Source organism: Macaca thibetana, chromosome 10, assembly GCF_024542745.1.
Source record: "Macaca thibetana thibetana isolate TM-01 chromosome 10, ASM2454274v1, whole genome shotgun sequence".
Lineage (NCBI taxonomy): Eukaryota > Metazoa > Chordata > Mammalia > Primates > Cercopithecidae > Macaca > Macaca thibetana.
This window is the reverse complement of record NC_065587.1, coordinates 73,929,767-73,954,481: the sequence shown is the minus strand read 5'-3', so window position 1 is coordinate 73,954,481 and position 24,715 is coordinate 73,929,767. Positions and strand designations below refer to the sequence as shown.

At 46.5% G+C, this 24,715-nt stretch overlaps 2 protein-coding genes across 2 annotated transcripts in view; both read right to left on the bottom strand.

Annotated features, from left to right (window-relative positions):
- Nucleotides 1–24,715, bottom strand: part of CHGB (chromogranin B) — an 817,086-nt gene that overhangs the window by 665,324 nt on the left and 127,047 nt on the right. The window lies entirely within an intron of this gene.
- Nucleotides 16,771–24,715, bottom strand: part of CDS2 (CDP-diacylglycerol synthase 2) — a 69,290-nt gene continuing 61,345 nt past the window's right edge. The window contains exon 13 of the mRNA XM_050745233.1: nt 16,771–24,540. Within this exon, the coding sequence (XP_050601190.1) occupies nt 24,408–24,540 (133 nt within the window). The 3' untranslated portion in view covers nt 16,771–24,407. The remainder of the gene's footprint in view (nt 24,541–24,715) is intronic.

The window sequence follows — 24,715 nt, the reverse complement described above, 5'->3', positions numbered from 1 at the left end:
ACCTTCTAGAGGGAGAGACAGATAAAGAACCAAGAAATATGTAAAATATGTAATATGTTAGGTATCAACAAGCGCTAAGAGAAAAGTTTCTGCAGTGGAATTAAGCTCCAATTGCCCTTAGCAGCAACCTGCTCATTACAGGATCTTGCTCTGTCGCCCGGGCTGGAGTGCAGTGGTGTGATCATAGATCAGCAGCCTTGAACTCCTGGGCTCATGCAATCCTCCTGCCTTAGCCTCCTGAGTAGCTTGGACTACAGGCACACATCACCATTCCCAGCTAATTTTTTGTTTGTAGAGATGGGGTCTCCCTATGTTGACCAGGCTCAAACGTCTGGCTTCAAGCAATCCTCCTGCCTTGACCTCACAAAATGCTGGGATTACAGGTGCGAGCCACTGTGCCCAGCCAGCAGCAACCTGCTCATCAACAAAATTTATCTGTATCGCCTCTCCACTGCACTGCAAGTTCTTCCTGAGCTCCTACAAGTACACTGCTTGCACTCAGATTCTTGTCTTGATGTCTGAAGCCTAACCCAAACGAGTTGCTTACTGGGTTAGTTAAATTGATTCCTCCTTTACGTCTTCCTTTAGGTCCTGTTCTTCAGAGTCCAGGATAGACAGGAAGTCTTTTCACAGAGGAATTTAAAATATGCAAATGACATGCAAGTCCCAGAGTAAGAACTACTGTAATTTCTGCCAACCTACTTATGCTCACACCCACCAAATGCCAGAAAAAGAGAGGCTGTCAAAACAAAGATAACAGAAACAAATGCAGCAAAGCAGTCAGCCCTGGCCAGCCTCATCAACTCCCAGATGAATAAGACTCTGCTGTCAAGAGCTCTGATCTCCAAAGTCAGGATAGAGAAACGGAGAAGTAAGGGTCCTCTTCCCTCTGAAACATCCTCATGACCTTTGCCCAGTGATGTTCCTACTCCCTCCCCATCCCCATAACAGCCTCTGCCCTACACTAAGCAGTAAGAGTCTTACAGGGAAATAATGGTACCCTGTCCAACTGTTGGGCAAGTCTAAAGACTTGTTTTTTGTTGTTTGTTTTGTTTTGTCTGAGACAGAGTTTCACTCTGTTGCCCAGGCTGGAGTACAGTGGTGCGATCTCAGCTCACTGCAACCTCTGTCTGCTGGGTTCAAGTGATTCTCCTGCCTCAGCCTCCCAAGTAGCTGGGACTACAGGCTTGCACCATCACACCCGGCTAATTTTTGTTTTTTGTTTTTTTTTTTTTTTTTTTTTTTTGAGACGGAGTCTCGCTCTGTCACCCAGGCTGGAGTGCAGTGGCCGGATCTCAGCTCACTGCAAGCTCCGCCTCCCGGGTTCACGCCATTCTCCTGCCTCAGCCTCCCGAGTAGCTGGGACTACAGGCGCCCGCCACCTCGCCCGGCTAAGTTTTTGTATTTTTAGTAGAGACGGGGTTTCACTGTGTTAGCCAGGATGGTCTCGATCTCCTGACCTCGTGATCCTCCCGTCTCGGCCTCCCAAAGTGCTGGGATTACAGGCTTGAGCCACCGCGCCCGGCCTAATTTTTGTATTTTTAGTAGAAACAGGGTTTCACTAAGTTGGCCAGGCTGGTCTTAAACTCCTGACCTCAACTCAAGTGATCCACCCACCTTGGTCTCCCAGAGTGCTGGGATTACAGGCATGAGCCAACGCACCTGGCTAAGACTTGTTCTTGATTCCTCTTTTTCTCACCACTCTCATCCAGTTCATGAAAAGGCTACAATGGTTCTGCCTCTAAAATACATCCCAAGGGATTCTGTGCCTCCCTTTCCAGCCTGACCACCTTGGTTGAAACCATACCCTGCACCAGGGTGACTGCACCAGCTTCTTAACTGGTCATGTCTGCTTCGACCTTTGTTTCCCTACAGGGGAGCTAAAGATCAATTTCTCCTGCCTGTGATGCATGTAGTCCAACTGCACTGTAAGTCCCACTTCCACAATATCTGCTGCTTCTACTGGCCAACACACTCTTGGCAGGATTTAGTTTTTGGCAGCAGTGTAGAAAGGTCCTAGTACCTTAACCCCTACTTCATGAGGGTCAAGTTGGCCTACTTGTGGCAGCAACTCCCTGGTCTCCTCAGCAGGAGGTGTTTGTCCCCAGAGCCAGTCACATGGGCAGTAGCTCCCTGACCAAGGGGGAGCTCTCGTGATGGCCAATTCTGCAGTGTCACTCTGTAAATTATTCCCAGAGCTCAGCCTAGAGTCTGATTCTCTAGTTTGTCCAGTGATTTTTGCAAGCACCTAATTCTCTGTATAAATCCCTTTCTGCTTGCCCCAGCTGAAGAATTTGTCACCTATGGCCAACTCTGATTGTCACCACTGCCGTATCTAAAAGGGAATTACAAAGATTGCATATGTTTGAGAACATGTTTAATAAGCCCTTCAAAAGAGATTAAAGTTATGTGTAATCACTCTCCCCATAACCATTGGAAAATATATCCAAGAACTTAGGTGCTTCCCAGGGGGTCTCCTTACATATCCCTGGTTCTTGCCCTTAGTTTCCAGCCTGAATGCAGCCGCTGCCTCCTCATCTTTGCTGGTGAATCCCCATGCACCTTCTAAGAATCCTGCCCCTACCCAGAGTGCCTGGTCTCACCCCGGGGCCATTCCTCTTCCCCCAGGATTATGCCCAGTGGCTCCCATGCGGCATTCCATAAAAGTGTCTGCCACTCCAAGATTGTCCAAATAGTAGGGAGAAAGGAGCTCAAAGCATCAAAGTCCCACCAAGTGGTCCTGTGTGTGCTCATGTTCCTCCCAAGCTCTGCCCCCCAGGAGGATTTGCAGACATGCCTGTTCATGTTTAATTTTCCAGTTACCTACTGTATCTCCCATAGATATCCATAAATTCTCAAAGACAATACCTACAAAGAAGAGGTGAAATAGTTCTCCAGCTGCCTGATTTATTTTCAAGCCCCCATATCCATGAGTTAGAAATTCACAACTCTATGAAAGATTATGACAGTTCCTTTCCTTAATTCCCCATTTCCAAATTGAGCCCCTTGTTAAAACCATAGGCTAAAGGGTTTATTGCTAAGCCACATACTTGCTTATAGCTATTCCACAGCTGCACAGACCAGAAACACGTTCCACAGTGACCTCTTGTAAGGAGTGGACTAAACTCCTGGCTACCTTACCTTAGAACCTCTGCGTTGTGCGCAAAACGGGGATTTTAGCCTTTTAGTGATTACCATATTGAATATACAAGTCCAGGAATCTTAATTTATTTTTTAAATAACAATAATGTCTTCAGCAAAGATGTTGTAGCAGAAATGGTATTAAGTGCTCACTGGTTCTATTTGTTTCTAAGGGGACTCAAATCCCTATCCCTAAAGCATCAGTGAAAACTTGCTGTGGCTTCCTAGGGACAGACAGGGAGGATGAGAGGATGAGCTGCTCATACCTTCGGGAAGGCAACGGGGAAGTTGGACTCTGTCTCCTCTCCTCACCACCCCTCCCCCTGCCTCGTGCAGGCTTACACACACACACACACACACACACACACACACACACACACACACACAACACACACACCTTTTTAAACAATTTTATTTTATTTTAAGTTCAGGATACATGTGCAGGACGTGCAGGTTTGTTATGTAGGTAAACGTATGCCATGGTGGTTTGCTGCACCTATCAACCCATCACCTAAGTATTAAGCCCCACAAGCATTAGCTATTTAACCTGATACTCTCCCTCCCCTCCAACCCCCTGGACAGGCCCCAGTGTGTGTTGTTCCCCTCCCTGTGTCCATGTGTTCTCATTGTTCAGCTCCCACTTATAAGTGAAGAACATGTGCGCACCACACCATTTTTTGGAAGCAAAGGTATCAAAGGCAAGAATTTGGCCACAAAGGTTTGTTCTGCTGATGAAAGCAGCTGAAAGAAGACTGGCAACTCATGCTGCCTGTTAATGATGAAATGTGTCCGTAGCATTTATCAAGACCCCATTGTGCTTTCACACCAGTCTCCCGAAAGTGGTGTATGACTGTGATAGAGAACAATAGTTGCCTGTCAATAACCATTCTTCCCTTTTTCCTTAGTAACAGAGCTCTTTCATTTCAGCACATTGCTGGCCAGAATAAAGGCTGCTTTCCTAGCCCCTCCCCACAACCCTTGTTCTAGAGTTTGCATTTGGCTCAATTCTGGCCAACGGATTATAAGCAGACACGTTGCTAGGACTTCTGGGAAATCTAAAAGGGGATTTAGTAGATATTTCCTCTTCCCTTTCTTTCCCTGCTGCCTGGAATGTAGGTGCGATGACAAGCGCTCCTGCAGCCACCTTGGACCACAAAATCAAAGGCCACCCCCAGAACCAAAAGCTGGAAGGAGCTTGGGCCTCTGATAATTTTGTAGCACCAAAATCACAGCACTCAACCTTGGGACTTCTTTTACATAAGACACAGTCATCACGGCGGTGGCTGGAGCCCAGGATGGCATGGAGGAACCTGGCGTGGACACGGAGGCCGGGATGTGTCCTGGGATGTGTTAGAAGATCCCCATAGATGTGTAGAAGATAAATAGAAATTCCAGGACCCTGAAGACTGCACAGGAGGCAATGACAAAAGAGTGTGGAAGTGAGAAGGCACCAGAAATAAACTTGGCCAACCTGGCTTTTTGCCAATGGCTAATCCTACTGTGGCCAACATGGCCAGGATCATACAGGCTCACATTGCCAGCTTCACGGGCACCTTTTCTGAAATGTACAGAGTAGCCTGCCCCACTGGGGAGAGACACCAATATGTTCAGAGGGCACATGCCTCACCAACCCCGTGCACTGCTGCCCACCTCACTAAACTAGCTGGAAGAAGACTCACCAGCTGCCCATCAGCAAGGGCATCTAGGGATGTCATTTCCCATGCTTAAGGTTGCAACAGCTGCTGCATGAGGGTCAAAGTTTTCAGAGCCTAGAAGCCACCAGGGGAGGTTTCTTCAGTGAAAACCCGTGGCAGAAGCAACGGGCATGTCCAAAGTGCTGCCATGGTGTCCTGCGTGTCCAGCATTTCAGTGTGTGGGCTCTGAACTCAGCTTGAACCTTGATTCCACTTCTTATCAGCTGTCAGATGCTGGGGCTATAACCTAAGTCCTAACTTCCTAGTATGAGGTAAGAGTGGAGCACACAATAACCAAAGGAAATATAATGCAAGCTACCAATGCAGCTAAATTACAGAGGTAATTTAAAATTTTCTAGTAACCACATTTAAAAAGTAAAACGAGGCCAGGTGCAGGGACTCAAGTTTGTAATCCCAGCACTATGGGAGGCTGAGGTGAGAGGGGGTGGGGAGGGAGGATCACTTGAGGCCAGGAGTTCGAAACCAGCCTAAGCAATAAGGCAAAAGCTTGTCTCTACAAAGCATTAAAAATTAGCCAGGCATGGTGGCACGCACCTGTAGTCCCAGCTATTCGAGAGGCTGAGTAGGAGGATCACCTGAGCCCCGGAGGTCAAGGCTGCAGTGAGCCATGATCGTGCCACTGCACTCCAGCCTAGGCAGAAAGTGAGACCCTGTCTCAAAAGAAGAAATTATTATATAAAATAAAAAGTAAAAAAGAAACAGGCGAATTTAGCTTAAATAATAATTTTAACACATTATATCTGAAATATCACTGCAACCAATATTATCACTGCAATCAATATTAAAAATTATTAGTGAGATATTTTACATTCTTTCTTCTGTCTACTGTCTTCAAAATTATTGATGTATTTTATGCTCACAGCATATCTCAGCTCCAACTGGCCGAATTTCAAGTACTCAGCAACAACATGCAACTGGTGGCTACCACACTGAACAACAGGGGCAGATGCTGTCAGTTCCCTTTACATGTACTGGCCACTAGCCGCTTCTTACTGTAACCACCTGTGGCTCTGCCTTGGAGCTTCCTTTCATCTGAACACGCAGCAGACCAGAAGTGCTGAGGAAGAAATGCCCCAAGGAGCAGCCCTCAAACAATGAAGATTTGCAGTTGGCAGATTACATCCTCCTCCCCGACTCCTTAGATGGAGCAGGACTTCAATTAAATTTTAATTGAAACTAATTTGATGTGATTCAACTTGTGTTTTGCCTTTTTTTTTTTTTTTTTTTTTTTTTTTTTTTTTGAGATGGAGTCTCTGTGTCGCTCAGGCTGGAGTGCAGTGGCACAATCTCGGTTCATTGCAACCTCCACCTCCCGGGTTCAAGTGATTCTCCTGCCTCAACAGGCGCACACCACCATGCCTGGCTAATTTCACCATGTTGGCCAGGCTGGTCTTGAACTCCTGACCTCAAGTGATCTGTCCTCCTCGGTCTCCCAAAGTGCTGGGATTACAGACATGAGCCACCATGCCTGGCCCTCTTTCACTTTTATTGCTTGTGCTTCTGATTCCCCATCCAAGAAATCATTGTGAAATCCAGCGTCATGAAGATTTCCCCCTATGTATTCTCAGGGAAGTTGTACAGTTTCGGGTCTTACGCTTAAATCTTTAATCTATTTTGAGTTCATTTTTGTGTTTAAATTTCAAGCCGGGCATGGTTGCTCATGCCTGTAATCCCAGCACTTTGGGAGGCTGAGGTGGGTGGATCACTTGAGGGTCTCAAACTCCTGGTCAAAATGGCAAGACCCTGTCTCCACTAAAAATATGAAAATTAGCCAGGCAGGGTGGCGCATGCCTGTAATTCCAGCTACTCAGGAGGCTGAGGCACAAGAATCACTTGAACCTAGGAGGTTGGAGATTGCAGCAAGGTGAGATCATGCCACTGCACTCTAGCCTGGGCCACAGAACGAGACTGCATCTCAAAAAAAAAAAAAAAAAAAAATTCAGTTTTATTATTTTGCATGTGGATAGCCAGTTTCCCCAACATCATTTGTTGAAGAGACTATCCTTTCCCCATTGTGTATTCTGGGTTCTCTTTTTGAAGATCAGTTGACCATATGTGCATGTGTGTGTGGGTTTATTTCCAGGCTATCTATTCTGTTCTATCTGTCTACACGTCTGTTTTTATTCCAGTATCACACTGCTTGAATTACTGTAGCTTTGTAATATATTAATATTTTGAAATCAGGAAGTACGATGTCTCCAGCTTTGTTCTTCTTTCTCAAAATTGGCTTGGCTATTGGGGGTCTCCTGTGGTTCCATGTGAATTTTAGGATTGTTTTTTCTATTTCTGTTTTTAAAAAATGCTATTGTGTTAGCCAGGTGTGGTAGCATGTGCATGTAGTCCCAGCTACTGGGGAGGCTGAGGTGAGAGGATTGCTTGAGCCCAGGAGTTTGAAGCTGCAGTGAGCTGGGATGGCACCACTGTGCTCCAGCCTGGGTGACAGAGCAAGATCTTGTCTCTGTAAATTTAAAATAAATAAATAAAATCTGTATGTAAAAAAAAAGTCATTGTGATTTTGATAGGAATTGTATTGACTCTATAGATTGCTTTGGGTTGTATGGACATCTCAACAATATTGTGTTCTAATCCATGAACACAAAATGTCTTTTCATTCACGTATGTATTCTTTAATTTGTTTCATTAATGTTTTGCCATTTTCAGTGGACAAGTCTTCTACTCCCTTGGTTTAGTTTATTCCTAAGTATTTTATTCTTCCTGATGTTATTGTAAATGAGAGAGTTTTCTGGATTACCTTTCACATAGTTCATTGCTGATGCATAGAAATTCAATTGATTTTGTATATTGATCTTGTATCCTGCAACCTTGCTGAACTTATTAGTTCTAACAGCTGTTTAGTGGATTTCTTAGGGCTTTCTATATACAAGTTCATGTCATCTGCAAATACAAATGGGTTTACTTCTTCCTTTTATCTGGATGACTTATGATTTTTTTCTTCCCTGATTCCTCTAGTTAGAACCTTCAGTACAATGCTGCATAGAAGCAGTGAAAGTAGACATCCTTCTCTTGTTCCTAGTCTTGGAATGAAAGCAGTCAGTCACCATTAAGTATGACATTTGCTGTGGCTTTTATATAAATATCCTTTATCAGGTTGAGGAAGTTCCCTTCTTTTTCCAGCGTGTTGAGCGTTCTTATTATTAAAGCATATTGGATGTCGTCAAATGGTTTCCTGAATTTATTGAAAAATAAATGTCTTCTCAGGGGAAAACAGAATTTTAATCAGTGTGTCCTAGTAAGTGCAATAATTGTGGCATGGACAGGTTTGTATCCTGTGCCTTGGGTTGCTCCAGAAACACAGCCATTGGGTTTTCTCTACTTGGGGCCAGCCAGCTATGGCCCTAAACCTTCTGGAGCGTAAGACAAGTAGCCACCAAAAAAATCACACTCTGACTTTAAATTTGGCATCAGCACTCAGCCACATTATAATCATACCAGCCAGGTTTTTAATTAAGGCCTCAGGCTCCAAATAATTTGGGTGACACATTGATAACAAAATGAGAAAGAGTTATTGCCAAATGACATTTGATTGATGGGCTTGGACCTGTAAAGAGGATTATCTTGAGACCCCTAACAATATAGGTGACCAAGTTGCTAAATCTTTATGAGCCTCAATATTATGACCTATTAAATACGTAGAATAATATTTAGCTCATAAGGATGCTATGACGATGAAATGAAATGGTGCAAATAAAGAGACAGTTACTTGGTCCAGGAAAAGCTTTGATAAGTTGTCTTTAATAATTAACTATGAATAAGCCTTCCCACATAGTATTCCAATGATCCACTTAAAATGTCTCTCTTAATAACAAGGGCAAGGCATGATTTGTTTTTGTACATAATTTTGTGAATAAATAAAAGAACAATCCCAGCTAGTAAAGAAAGGAAAGGGAAGGGAGAGGAGGGGTAGGGAGGAGCACTTCTGAGCTCAGTGAATAACTAGGCTAAAGCTCTGTACAATGACTTTTCTATTTCACTAAATGCCTTCTGGTTATGTTCTCAGAAGCCACCACCTCTCTCCTTTCCACAGGACCCCGACAGAATCTTAATCATCACAGATTGACAACTTCATAAACTTAGCACGTTGACAAAAATCAGCTGTCAATGACACAGAAGAGGCCTGTTTGTCCCCCTCGCACCCCCTTCTCATTCTTCAACCAGCAAACCACCTCTCCAAATAGAGGCCAATCTAGGCCAGGCAAGGGAGAAATATCAGCTACTTGTTGGGGAGCCGTGCTCTCTGGGAACTCAGAGAATTAACAGCAGGGTACCTGAAGGGTAGGTAGTCTACCACCTAGGGAGAGCAGAACAGGGAGGACAGTCAGCTTTTAAAACTCTGCTCTTAACAAAAAAAGAAAGGAAAAGAAAACAATTGGCTTTATTATGAACTTCATAAGGACAAGAACCAGGTTTTGCAATCACTCAAGGTATCTAATACAGTGGCCCTTTAGTCTAATTTATCATTTTTTTTTCTTTTATAGTGAGTCTTTTTGTGTCGTGTTTAAGAAATCTTTGCCTACTCTGAGGTCATGAAGGTGGTCTCCTATGTTTTCTTCAAAAGCTTTATTGCTTTACCTTTCACGTTTAGATGGATTTAAAAATCCACCTGGATTTTTTTTTTTTTTTTTTTTTTTTTTGGTATGGTGTGAGGTAATTTTTCACATGAATATATAATTGATCCAGTACACTTATTGAAATGACTGGTTGGGCACACTGGCTCATGCCTGTAATACCAGCATTTTGGGAGGCCAAGGCGGGAGGATTGCTTGAGGCCAGGAATTCGAGACTAGCCTGGCCAACATAGCAAAACCCCATCTCTATATATTAAAATTATATTTTTTAGAAACCAGATATTTAACACCAATGGTACAGTTTATTTAGAAAAGGCAGGAAACGTGCTTGATTCTTTCCTTTCATTAACTAGTTTTAGAAATAGAGTTGGTTTGCCCACATTCTCCAATACTGATTACATGAATGTAGGTATTATTATGAATTCACGTATTTAAATATAATCAATGTGTTTCCATCGATTGCAGTTATTACCCTTATTGATGTTCAAAATGTCCCATGTTTAGGAGCCTCTTCTTGCTGACTCTGCCTCATTTTGACATGACCCTACCATTTGCTTTTTATGGCTTCCTTGCTCTCTAGTATGTTTGCAGCAATAAATAATGGACAAATAGAAAGTCTTTGGTCAGATAACAATCCCTCAAGGTTGACTGATGACTCTGTAGAGTTCAGTGTGAGCAGCCACTTGTGCAACAGCTATGTTCAGGGGCAGGGAGACCCAGACCCAAGAGTAACTCCCCCACCCAGAATGGGACCACCCCGGGGGTGATATTAAAAGGCCAAGCGACCAGGCACGGTGGCTCATGCCTGTAATCCTAATATGTTGGGAGGCCACGATGGGCAGATCACTTGAGGTCAGGGGTTCAAGACTGGCCTAGACAACATGGCAAAACCCTGTCTGTACTAAAAATACAAAAATTAGCTGGGTGTGGTGGCAGTGCCTGTAATCCCAACTACTCGTGAGGTTGAAGCACCACTTGAATCCAGGAGGCGGAGGTTGCAGTGAGCCAAGGTAGTGCCACTGCACTCCAGCCTTGGCAACAGAGTGAAGCTCTGTCTCAAAAAAAAAAAAAGAGGAAAAGGAAAGGCCAAGCCTTCAGATCAGGAAGAAAAGGGGGTGCCAGTGGGAGCAGACACTGAAATAATAACGGTAATAATAATATTTATGAAAACTCACTGTGTGCCAGAAGCTAGTCTAAGCTCTTTGAAAGTATTAACTTATTTAATCCTCACAATGATCACGGGAGTGAGTATAATCCCCATATAGTATAAATGGCATTATCTCCTGTTTTACAGACAAGGAGACTGAAGCACAGAAAGGTTAAATAACTTGCCCAAGGCCACACAGCCACTAAGGGATGGAGTCAGGAATCGAATTCAGGCACTGCCCCAGCCCGAATGGAAAAGAAGACAAGCCATTCCTCCTTCATGGATTTGGTAAGGATGGCTGTGGAGGAGGTTCTAGCGCCTGATGGGAACCTGGACGATGTCATGAAATAGCCAGCATTCCAGTGTGAATTTCAGTTCGAGCTGGCCTGGGTGTGTTCAGTGTAAGGTTAGCCACAGTTACCATTTCATTCCCCTCCCCTTCATTCCCAAGAAACTCCCTTCCCTCTCTGTGCCTCCAGCCTCAATGTCCGGCCCTGCCTCTGCTTCACTGGAACATTTCTCTGCTTCTTCCCTGGCATCCCTGAGAAATTCACTTCTCAGCCAAGGTGGTAATATTACAAATAAAAGTTTAAAATAGTGCAAATACAACTTTCTGTTGGATGATTACTAGATGCTAGGAGTGGACACATGCTTTGCAAATTTTCTCAATTACCCTCAGTTTATAGAGGGGGAAGCTGAGTGGTTAAGGGTTTTGTTCCAGACCACAAAGCTAGTGAATGCTGGGCTAGGATCCTCTGCAGATAAGGATGTCTCACTTCTAAGCCCTGCCTGTGCCTCACTCCTGAACCACTACTGCCCTCTGCGGGGCCCTTGACAGCACTGCCTCACTAGGCTGGGTACCACATCTTACTTAGGCGTCTACAGCAGTGGCCCCAGGCGTTTCTATCACAGGAGGGAAGGGGTGGCCAGGAAGGAAGTAGGAAAGGTATTTCTTGTTCTCAGAGCTCCTGCAGAGTTCCTCAAATTGCACCAGTCAAAAACATACATATTAATATTCTTTGCTATGACGGACATTATTGGGATAATTGGTTAAATCTGAGTAAGGTTATGTAACAGTAAAGGGACATAATGTCTACGATTTACAAATAATTCAGGAAAAAAAAGTGTGTGTGTGGAGTGAGAACATAAACAAAGGTGGCAAAATGTTAACATTTGGAAAATTTGGGTGAAGGATGTAGGAAATTCTTTATACTATTCTTACAACTTTTCTGTAAGTCTAAAACTATTCAAAATCCAAAGTTAAATAATTACAACTTCAGGAAGTCACAAACCCCAGCTCCCCAGACTCAGGAGGTTCTCTAGTAACCCACAGATTATCAGAGGGCTCCCTCCTGGCCCCGCTTCCTGATGAACACCATGGTAGACAGGGCATTTAGGGGCCCATGAGACTATGGCGGGGAAGCAGCTCACTCTTGGGCAGTGGCTACGGGGGTCTTCAGTGCCCACAGGATCCCACGCATGCCCCCTCCAACACACGCACTGGTGCACAACTACAGGAAGTGACTGCGGACCCCCAAAAAGGATAAGCTTGTGGGTGTCTAGAACTGGTCAGCATAGTGAAAGGAGTGGGAGGCATTTCTCGTGAGAAAGAGTGAAAAGAACAAGATGGAAAACTTGGGAAGAGAAGGCTGGGCAGCAAGGGGAAAGCCGGGAGGCACTTAAGAATCATTGTAGACACGTGTCATGCAAAAGAGGAATGAGATTCAGCCTGTGAGGTGTAAGAAGACAGAAGGAGGCCAGGTGCGGTGGGTCAGGCCCGTAATCCCAGCACTATAGGAGACCGCGGCAGGCAGATCAGCTGAGGTCAGGGGTTTAAGACCAGCCTAGCCAACATGGCGAAACCTCATCTCTACTAAATTAGCTGGGTATGGTGGTGGGCACCTGTAATCCCAGTTACTCAGGAGGCTGAGGCAGGAGAATTGCTTGAACCCGGAAGGCGGAGGGTGCAGTGAGCTGAGATTGTGCCACTGTACTCCAGCCTGGGTAAAAAAGCAAGACTCTGTCTTAAAAAAAAAAAAAAAAAAAAAAAAAAAAGAAGAAGAAGACAGAAGGAGTTCTGGGCAGAGGCACTGGGAGGCACACGCCATTCTGCACCATGGCTCGTGGTGTAGAATAAAAGCATTGGATAGAACAGAAGCACTACCCCAGAAGGGTCACCTCGGGACATCCTGAGGCTCACCCTGGGATGCTCCAGCAGAGGGTGCTGCTGACCAGTTGCGGCTGGTTTCTGAGAGGGGCTGGACTCACTGGAGGAAGTTTCAACCACTGTTTCTTAACCTCAGCTACACTTTGGAATCACTCCGGGGAACTGTTTTGTAAACACTCATGCCTGCGTCCCACGCCCAGAGAGTCTTATCTAATTGGTCTGAGGTACCGCCCGGGCATTGGTAGATTTTTAGGTTCCTCAGGCGATTCTAACGTTGAGCCAAGTTTGAGAATCAAAGGCTTAAAAGGCTCTACCTCTACGACTCTTGAAATCTACGAGAAATAGAGACCATGTGGGCAAGATCAGAAAGCCCATCTTTGCTGCAGGAATAACTTCAGTTGCGTCAGTCAAATCCAGATCAGAGTTTACCCTGAACCTAGACTCAGTCTGATGGATGTGCTTTTTACCCTAAAAATGTACTGAAGTTTGTTAAAATTGAGAAGTGATATTAACGTAAATAACACAATGGTGTTTCTTTCATTTGAGAACTCCCTAAGTTTTGGTTGACTTGGGAACTGGCAATGTCTTTTGGTAAATATTGGATGGTGTGTAAGTTAGTATGCCATGGCCAGGCCATGAGTCCATCTCTGGGGCTCCCCAGCCCGACTGCCTGGCCTCTGAATAATCAAACAGAGAAGTTACTCTTTTTTTTTTTTTTTTTTTTTTGAGACGGAGTCTCGCTCTGTCACCCAGGCTGGAGTGCAGTGGCCGGATCTCAGCTCACTGCAAGCTGCGCCTCCCGGGTTCACGCCATTCTCCTGCCTCAGCCTCCCGAGTAGCTGGGACTACAGGCGCCCGCCACCTCGCCCGGCTAACAAACAGAGAAGTTACTCTTGCTTTGTTCCCCTTCCTCTCCTTTCCCCAGGAGACCAAAAGGTAAAGCTGCCCTTTCTTCTCAAGGAAAGGGCACCCAGGCCTCTAGAATTCCGGCCCCAGGGGAAAATTAATAGCTGCTTCTGCTGTCAGGTGGGAGTGGGGCCACCTGAAAGCAACGCTACCCAGGCCTTTCCCCAGGCCTGAAGGCTGGATTGTCTTATTGAAGGGAAGCGAGTAGCCCTAGCTAAAAAGTAGATCCTCAAGTCCAAAACAATGGAGGGGCTCATCTCCAGACCTTAGCTCCTCTCTGTCAGTGACTTTATCCAGGCTTCTGGCTCCTGGTGTAGACTAACGCCCACACCCTGATCACTCTCAAATTTCTATTTCCATCTCAGACTCCTCCCCGGGACTGGATATCCCTGTGTGGGTATCTCACAGGCATCTCAAACCGAACGTGTCCAAACCCAAACTCCTGACTGTCCATCTGCATCCACCTCCCACCTGCACCTGTCCTCCCACAGCCGTCCACAGTTCAGAAACGGCAGCGCCATCCTTCTGGCTGCCCAAGCCAACTTCACAGCCATCCTTGACTCCTCTTCTTCCCTCTCCTCCATACCTAATCCTTCTGCAGATTCTGACAATCTGACCATTTCTCACCACTGCCCCACTCCCATGTCCCCCGCTGAGCCACCTGTGTGTCTGGATCGCTGCTGTTGCCTCCTCTCTGATCACCCTGCTTTCGCCCTTGGCCCGCTGTAGTCTGTTCTCAACATAGCAGCCCTTTGCAAACACACACCACTTTGACACTCCCAGGCTCTGAAGAGTCACTCCTAGGTTCTGAACTCCCCAACAGCTTCTCATCTTGCTCAGAGTAAAAGCCAATGGCCTTGGCCCTGTGTCATTACTCAGGATCCCTGCGACCCCTGGGTTTCCTGCCAGTGCTCCTCCCTACTCCCCTGCTCCATCTACCCTGCAGTTCCTCCACAACACAGGTGTCTTTGCACTTCCCCAGATACCTGAACAGCCCCCTCCCCCAGAGCCTCGAGGTGTGTCCATTTGCCCAAACACCACCTCTGCAGTGAGGCCTTCCCTGTTCACCCTATTTAAAATGGCAATCTCTCCCTACCAGCATTCCCTCTTCCCTCCTCCTGGCTACAATTTTCTCCATCTAACAAGCTTTCTCGGGTTTGTGGTTCTTCCCTAAAATTAGCTCCATGAAACAAGGACTTTTTGTTGCAGTGTCTGGACAGGGCCTACCCCAGAGCAGGCACTCCACAAGTGCTGGCTGAACGCACAATCAGCCGTGGCTCACGCCTGTAATCCCAGCACTTTGGGAGGCCAAGGCGGGTGGATCACCTGAGGTCAGGAGTTCGAGACCAGCATGGCCAACATGGCAAAATCGTCTCTACTAAAAATACAAAAAAATTAGCAGGGTGTGGTGGCACGTGCCTGTAATCCCAGCTACTTGGGAGGCTGAGGCAGGAGAATCGCTTGAACCTGGCAGGCAAAGGTTGCAGCAAGCTGAGATCCCACCACTGCACTCCAGCCTGGGCAACAGAGGGAGACTCTGTCTCAAAAAAAAAAAGAAAAGAAAAAAGAAAAAAAGAAAAGAAAAAAAAGAAAGAAGAGAGAAAAGAGAAAAAAGAGATCATCAAGGCCAGTGTGTGGGGGCTCCGGATATGGAAGGATGCCAGATGCAGGCAACTGCACAGGTGCTCTGTGCCACTGGCCTAGGGCCTCCTATGGACTTCACAGGCCTGGACAACAGAACCTTCAGCAGATGGAGTTGAGCCCAGGGACCCTCACCACTTCAGCACCATGTGAGCCCTCGGCTCCTAGTGCAACAAAAGGGAGCAAGGCAGCCAGGGAAACTGCTCATGTTGGTTTTCCCAACAGTCTTGGAAACTGGTGGCTTGGAGTCAGATTTTGTGGGGTTTAGGAAAGTAAGTGAATGCAGCGGGGTTTTTTGCATCTTGAATGTGGGTGAGCAATTCGCTGTGGAAGTTCCGATGGTAGTAGGTTTCCTGTGGGTGAAATGGCAGAGGCCACTGTCCAAAAGGTAATCAATCTAGAGGTCCCACTGGCCTCAGACATTTGCCCTGGTAAGGTTGGTCTGCTGGCTCCCAGGAGTTCAGATCCTCCTGTCCTGGGGCAGGAGACACAAACACAGTGAGGAGACAACACAAGGCCTCCCCAAGGAAGTGCTGTTGACAGTGAGAACTGCAAGGAAAAGAGGAGTTAGACAGGCTGAGGAAGAGCTGGGGAAAGGAAAAAAACTGGGCAGAGGAAACAGCACATGCCAGCGCCCGGGACAGGCACACACCTGGAATAAGGCAGGACAAGCGGCAGCTGTGGCTGTGAGGGCCCAAACGCGTGGGTCAGGCACTGGCCAGCTCACAGATGGCCCCAGAAGCCTCGTTACCAAGTCTGAACTTTAACCTCAGGCCCCAAAGGGTTCCAAGCAGAGAGCTCATCCCAGCTATCATGTAAGAAATGGATTAGCAGAGGTGGCCAGGCTGTAGGGAGAGGGCTAGAGGCAGCCTTAGAAATCCTGGCAGGAGGCAGGGCTTGGCCCAGAAGGCTGGCGGTAAGGATGAGTCCAAGGATGTTTGGAAGGCAGAACGGGCAGGCTTGGGTGACTGATGAGATCACCCCAGTTACTGGCTTGTGTGACAGAACACATGGGAAGTTAGAGAACACAGGACTCAGGACATGGGTAGGAAAAGGCCATAGGTTTGGGTTTTATCATGCAAAGTCCGTGTGAGAGGCCTCACAGGCAGCTGGAAATGCAGGTCCACTTGGGCTAGAGACACAGACTTGGGAAGTGTGGTGATCAGGGCCCTGGGAGGGGGTGGGAACCCCCAGAGGGGAGAGTTCAGTGTGCGAGAGCCTCAGGCAGAATGCCACCACCCAAGGGATGGCCCAGAAAAGGGACACGCAGAAAGAAGACCGAGGAGGAGCAACCAAGGGCAGGAGGAAAGCCAGGGGGGCAAATTGCAAAGGCCAAGGACAGAGGGAGTCTCTAGAAGCAAGGAGTGGTCAGTAGCATCCTGGAAAGTAATGCTGGCGTCACATAAGTGACCAAACGTCCACATCCTTGGCCTTCCGCCACCCCACCATCAAAAACCACACATGATCTAGAATTTAATATGTTTATTTGTGTAGTAGGAACATTCAGATATATAAATAAGGTAAATGCTTTCCAATTACAGTATATCATGTTCTTACATTACATGGAAAAAGAACCTACATGTATTGTTCAACACGGATCACGAGTGCACAGAGATCAGCTGCATTTAGTGAAACGCCAAGTTGGAGAAACGGCACAGCAGTAGCGCACAGGCACACACCTATCTGGGGAGGCCGTGGGGACTGTGACGTGGACTCTACAAACCGAGAGCTGCTTCAAGGTCGCCCGTGTCTGAGTGCGGGAAAAGTGAATATTAACACCCAGGCTATCAGGGTGAGACAACTGAATTCCGTCATGTCCATCCACTTTACAAAGGGGCGGGGGACACCATGGAGAAACTGACCAGAAATGCTCTGCCCTGTCACAGAGGAGACAGGGCCAGGGCAGATACAGGGCTGACCGCTGGGAGGCACAGACACTGGCAGTGATGGGGCCCATAGGATGCCTGGCACTCCCAGCACAGACAGCTTCTCAAAGCAGGTGGGGAGGCCCTTTCTGTGTCTGGAAACTTTTTAGTTAAACAAATCCTCAGAGTGGAATTAAGAAGGATGTCCACAGCTGTGCACAACTCAACCAGAAAAAAAACAAAAACCAAGGTTCCTAAGATCCTTCAACAGAGGCACTTCCCATCTGATCTTATCCTTCTGTTTTAGAAGGTATTAAATATCAATAAAAATTAAAACTTGTTATCAGTATCAACTCTAGAAGATAACCCATGGCTTCAAATCTCCCTGGATGGGTTCTCTGAGCCCAGATTTCTGGTCCCCAACTCCCATGACATCCAGGGCCAGTGAGCGTTCAGCTGGCCTCTGTTAGAGTCTGCCCTCCGCTGTGAGACTCCTGGCCCCTCCCTGGCCCTGGTATTCCTCCTGCTGCTGCCCCTAGAAGTCCTCCAGCTGGATAACAATAAACCAAACCGCTGTCTCCTAGTCCCTGACTTGTTCTCCTGACTCCTAGTCCTTTGGTTTCATCGACTGCTGATGTCTGTTCAACTCTTCCCCTTTGTAATCAGCCCCTAGCACCCAGCGAGCATGATGTAAGACAGAAAAACGGTTTACTAAAGGCCAGAGCCCTGTGCATGGAGGATTTAAAAGAAACGCACCCAAAGGACACTCATAAAAACATGTATGCACATTCTGCCTGCTAGAAAACATTCTTAACCTCTTTTCTACTCTGGTGTTCCTTTAAGAAAAGCCAGCATAAGCAGTGCAAGAATCTAACGCAGGTGGAAAAAAAGGCACCCAAACAGCAAGGACAGAGGTGGCTATGTGGATGATTATTGGCAAACAGTTTCACTACAGACAGAATCACCAGGTGGCTAACCCTTCTGAGTGCTTTATGCAGGGAAGGTCCTCTGGGGGGCTGCAAAGGGCTAAGCCCTGCCCAATGCCCAGGAGACCACTGCAAGGATATTCTCTGCTTGATTTCCAGAGGGCCCTTACCCCCACGAGTGGAGGCTTTCTATGGATACAAGGCCGCCTGGGTCCACTCAACCACACAGTGAGGGAGGAAGCACCAGGCCAGGCAAACACAAACCCAGAAGGGCAAGAGGCCTCTGAGGCAAGCCTGGGATTGGCCCATCACAGCAGCTGCTTCCTAGAAACCCCCACAACCATCTTCTCCTGGTTCATGGCATCATCATGACTTCATTAATTCACTGAAACAGAGGGACCATTATTTCCACACTTTTAATAGCAATGTGCTATTGGGTCCCACAAATACCCAGGAAATAATCCACAGTCAAACCAGTAGTTCAGCGTTATTATTCAACTGACCTAAGAATTCCATGGATCCCGTTAGCCAACACCATTCCTTCAAAGTGAGGCAGCCTCCCCTCACACACACACGTGCCCCAACTCCCCATCCCCATTCAGAAAACTAAGTTCAAGAAACTCTTTTCATTAAGTCCTGTGCCTGTTCTCCCATCATTCATGAGTCACCCATTTGAGTCTTTGCTAACCTAGAATCTGGCAGAAACACCACACATCATGTGTCCTCAATGGGTCACCCACTTCTACCCTGTTACTACTTTTAAGAAGGAAACATGAAGCTCCAAACTGGCTGCATCATAAGGATGTGGGCAGAACTTCTAGGCTTTTAGTCTACATAATCCCCTACAAAGCAGGTTTCTGTTGTCCCCATTCTTCTCTTCTTGGCCCCTGATGACATCCACCCATACAGGGAACTGCTGCAGGTTCCTGAGCTATGTGCACAGAGGACAGCCCTTGGCCAGAGCGGGAAGTGGGGTCCAGAGCGAGTCACAGACAGGCCCTCCCTGCCCAGAGTGGAGGCACCACGAGGCAGGAGGAGATCGTCTCCTTCCCACAAGCAGTCTAGACTGTGGGCAGAGGAGATGAGCTGGATTCTCAGGCCAGCCATTCCCACTAAGAATAGAACTTCTGCACACCCTCATGTCCTCCTGCCTCGTTAGGCTGGCCTCCTAAATGGTGTGTGAAGCACCAAGATGCTGTAGGGGATGTTCAGGTTGGCCTGCTTCTCTCGGAGGGACCCAGACTGTGTGCAGGATGGTGGCAGTGTGGTGGCTGAGAATCCCATCTCTGGCATTGCACCAACGGAGGTCAAACTACCAGCTGAGCTCAACAAAAGTAACTATCATTTATTGAGCGCTTACTATGTGCCAGGCATGGTACTACATGCTTACATGCATTACCTCGTTATATCCTCACAACCACACAGCGAAGAAGATACTATTATCAGACCCAACTGGCTTCAACGTGGAAGCTTAGGGCAGCCTAGTAACCTGCCCACACCTAGGGTGATTTGATCCCAAAGTCGGTCTTAACCGCTGCTCTCGGCCTCAGTCATACTGCCTCAGTTTCCTCATCTATAAAATGGAGATAATAATACCTAATCAAAGGTTGTTTTCTGGATTAAAAAGGATAACGTATGTAAACCCTTAGCACTATGCCTGGCACATATTAAGCACTATACTATTGTAATCCGTATTAATAAACACACTGATATCTCATTGGCTCAACAATGAAAAGAAGGCGCCTCAGTAGGTAGGCATTTGATGGGAAAAGGAAGGGGAGGGTTGGGGAGGAGACAGGGTCTTTAAACAGCCAACGAATTTGAAACCCACTGGACATAAAACCCCAGACTTCACATATTCTGCCCCTCTATTCTCATAAATCATCCACATGACCTCAAAACTCCAACACTTCAGCATCCAAAGGATACCTCCTAAACTGCACTCAAAGTGTGTTGGGAAACATGGTCCCCATACAAACAGGTGACAGCCTTAATCAAGAGACAGCTCCAGGTGAGAACGGCTTCCATCCACCTGAGAGGCCAGGTAAGGCCACTGCTGGTCAACCTGAAAGGTAGGGGCACATTCAGATGGCAACAGCAGCCAGGACTTTTCTGAGAATAGGGCCCACCTTCTGCAGGGATGGGGATAAGGAGAGCCCAGGCCCAAGAGAAAGTGGGCCAGGCAGAGCCCTGAGATAAGAATCCTTCATCACTACTTGGTTTAAACCCTAGCACCCCATGCAGGTTATGGCACAAGGACCCCACCAAACAAGAGAAAATGAGTCAGGAAGTGAGAGCTGTTCATCTCTTTAAAAACTGGAAGCTGGGCAACTGTGTGGAGGGTAATAAAGGGAAAAGAAAGTTTGTTTTGACCAAGTCAGGGAAGAATATGAGGCTCTGCCCAAGTATTAGCCACCACCTTCAGGAGCCCAGAGTTTGTTCCACCTGCTCTTTGGAGCCCAGTGTTCCAAAGCACAAGTGAGAGTCCATCTGCAGCTTACTGTCTTGCAGTGTGTCCACAAAAGTCACCTGGACATCCTCCCCACCCTGACCTCAGAAGAACAGAAACCTGGGTTCAAGTGAAATTGTCCTCCCGACTCCACCCCTTTCTTAGCACATAATCACTGTGCAAGAAAGGTGGGCCCAGATATGTTACTCTGGAAGACGAAAGACAATAGTACCTAAGATATTACTAAAACAGGGAAAGGCTTCAGCAGTGACATACCACATTCAGTAAAGTGATGAAAATCTACTGCCTTGGACATGCATCTAGGGCTGGCTTTGTAACTAACAAGACCCCTGCTTCACAGTTTTCTGAGCAAGGACGCTCTGTCCCAAGTCATTGATACCCTCCCACTACCCAACTCTGTCAACAGCGGAGATGAACCTGAGCTTTGGGAAACATGGTCCCCATACAAACAGGTGACAAGGGCTGAGCCAAGGGCTTACTGACAGTGTGAAGATCTCAACTCAAAGATCCATTCGAATAAGGCTCCAGTCGACTCAGCAACTAGCTCAGACCCAAATCACAAGGTCTGTGTAGTCTCCCTTAAAACATATTTTTGGGATTTTCTTGCATAAAATAGGTCAAGTTACAGGATAAAAACCCAGTGGAAAAAAATTCTATAAAAATGGTTTCGAAGTCCACCTGTGTAAAGTCAAAAGTTACATCCTCCCCAATGAAAGAGATTAGTTTCAAGGGATGTGAAACTAGTTCTCATACATTATAGGGCTGTACAATACTAAGAGTAATTACATTTTAAATGCAAAATACTGTAGCTATTAAAATGCCCAGAATATGAAACAAGTTGCCTAAGAGGGTTTAACTTTCAGGAGTAAAACATAAATGGAACCTTTCTGAATACTAAAAGCAGCTAAAAGGGCGACATGCACACACACAAAAGGCAAAGACTTGGCACCCTGTGAGCAGTCATGAGCAGAGCTCCCAGGGGCTGGGGGGTGCCCATCAGCCCTGGTTTCTATGACCCCCTTGTTCCACCAGGCAGGAGCCAACAGCAATTTAAGCTCCCACCTGGCTCAGGCCAGGCCTCCTGAGCTAGAGGGAAAGAAACTGCAATACCTTGGTGTACTCACACCACACTCACAAAAGCAAGAAGGGCTGGGGGACCCTCCAGGTGTCCTGTGGGTAAAGTACAGGATAGAGAGAGCCCTGACTCCACCACGCTATGCTGGGGAAGCTCCCTGCCTGGTAAGGTGCTCCTGACTCTCACCCAAGGTAAGAAGGCTGTTGTGAGAATGTAGGGATAGAAGTTGGAAAGCAAAGCAAAAGTCTCTGAATCAGGATTATGCAGTATTTATGAATAAAACAAATGAGAAGCATAAAACCACACATGGAAGTGATAAACAGGGAATTCACGACAAGGGAGGGCACACAGTTGCAGTCACATTTTATTTTTGACCAAAAAAAAAAAAAAATGGGTCTAAAGCAAGTGATGCCATTCATTAAGATCTGAATGTATATATGTAAAAATGGTTTCTTGCATCTTGTCTGTGAATAGGAGAAAGAGAAACATTGTGCTATATGGACACAAGACAGCAGTGCTCTCCCAGCTACCTGACAAAAATTCTTCATCTCCAGAAAGCATGCAGGGGAAATCAGAAAATAAAACAGGCTGACCCTCTGGCCTGCCTGCTAGCAGCTCTAGTGAGCACTCAGCTTTGGCTTCCTAGGACCCCCCTTCCCCACCCCACCCGCCACCAAGTGAACATGAGCCTTGCCCAGTATGCTCGGCTCCCTGATCCCAAAGGCAGCCCTGTTCAAAAGCAGGTCTCTGCAGCTGGGCCCCAGCTGAGACTCCCTCCTCTCGAGGAGCCCACCATATGCCCACAATGGGACAAAAGAGACAAATGAGGAGCCCTTTTGGTATCTAGTTTGGTGATCAAGGTTCCTTCTTCAATCTGAAAACTACAGTTTCATTATCGATCACCTTTACTGTTTGGGTGTGCTGCTGAGATACCTACTCACCTTGAGGATAAGCATGTAAGGGCCTGAAAACACTTCCTGTTTGGGGGGTGCCCAGGACCTCACTCAACGAGCCTCTACTGGCATGAACTTGCTCAGCCAGAATCACAGAAGAGTGGAATTGGGAGTAGCTCTGAAAAAGGGGCCCTTGAGAGTGATGCATCCTGCCCGGGGTCACACAGCCAGTACTGAAATGAAACCCCTTGTAATAATACGTTTTGTTTTAAGGGGCCTTGGAGCTGAATAAGAAAAGCCATGAAGCTGAAATGGAAATAAAAGTTCAGCAGAAAGAAGCTGCTTCAGCCCTGCACACATGTGGGAAGTCACTCAAGGATGTGTGAGCTGAAACATCCCGAGGACTCCATCCTCTGCTGGACACTCTAGAGACCTGGGCTGACTGTGCACTTTCAGGGAGGCAGTGAGGCTAATTTACAAACAAAAACACCACAAACCAGCATTAGACGACGGTGCTGAAGCAAATCATTACACCCTTGTTGGCAATGAAAACATCCATGGCACCGAATAATTTAATATATTTGGGCACCAAGTTCTCTCTCCAGCACTCCATTGCTTATTGGCCTGACAAAGAACTAATCTGTCCTCCCAAAGTCAAACTCACCCCTGAAATTAGGGAGGGGAAAAAAATCACAGTTTAAGCAAACAACAACAACAAAAGGTCCCCCAGTACAATATAAACTACATTTAAACTGGTCACATTATATAAAAAGTGTGCATTTAATCTTCAAAATAGTCAAGCCTCTAATCAGGTTAGGTTTTCCATAGTTTTAAGCAGGACTTTGTGGTTTTAGTGAAGAAGTCATGGTACAATTGAAATCACTGTAAGAAATAAGTAACTTTTAAAACAAACAGAGACACACACACTCCTCTTAAGAGTAATATATACACAACACAGCAGCTACATGGGTGTTCAGGCAAAGGGTGCATGAACGACAAGCCCTCTGCTCCCTGCCTGATGAGAAAGTCCCCAGAAAGGATTCAGCAGCAGAGAGTCTACAGCACATACGTGGATGGCATCGTCCCTGAAAACACACAGTTAGGTGGACTGACCTACAGGAGACACTGGAGCCTAGACATGTGGGAAAGGGCTCAGTTACAGTACATTCTACTGCATACACTTGAAATATTACAGTGTGTTTTTTCTCCAGACTACTATAAATAATTTTTCGTGCTTTCTGAAAAAAATAAAAACTGAAGTTGTATTTCAGTCTGTGATGAAGGTGAACCCATCTTATAAAGCAGAGCTTATTTACATTCTGCAGGATTTTGGTGTGGATGGGCAGAAGGCTTATCTGGTTAGTAAGCCTCCATTCCTCCAACCTACAGAAGGCAACTCTCCTGCAGCTCTAAGCAGGGATTTCTAGAAAAGACTAGGTGTACAAAACATCCAAGCTGTGCCTCCCCCCACAGGTGGGGAAGTCCCCTGATTTGGTTGGACACAGATGAATGTCTGTGTTTGACTGAGCCCAGAAACAGTTCAATTGATAGGAGCTGGAACCACCAAGAAAACACTCCTGACCTGGGCAACACTGTCTTCCAGATAAATACTTTTGTTTTAAAAAAATCCAAATGGTTTTACAACCAATGACTTCTTTCCAACTCAAAGCTATAGTTTACTCACAATGCAAATTCTAAACACATAGACTGCTGTATGTACAGATTTGTTGAACCCACAAATAAAAAATATCCTACAAAAAAAAAAAAAGACAGTGAGTTGAAGCCTCATCATTGTCTAAGTCACACCAGCTGGGCTTGCCTTGGAGACCTGCCCCTGCTCAGTTCCGCTCCTGTTCTTTTGGCCCTGGGTGGCCCCTACTCGTCCTCTGTGGCGGATGTCAGCATCCCCTTGTCGATCAGATGAGACCGCAGCGTGTTGAAGATATGGAGCTGCTGATCTGGCCGTAAGGTCAGGAACTGCTGAATCAGTTTGCTTGGGTTAGGGCCTCTGGAACAGAATGTGAAGAAACAGCACTGAGCTGGGCCCCGGAAGCTTCCAGGGCCTGATTATCCGAGTGACTGCTCTGATCTCTGGATCAGAGAGTTATCTATTAACAGATGGCAGGAGAAGGCCTCAGAAAATCCGTAAGCAGCAACAACTGAAAATTGTATTATTTGGGATG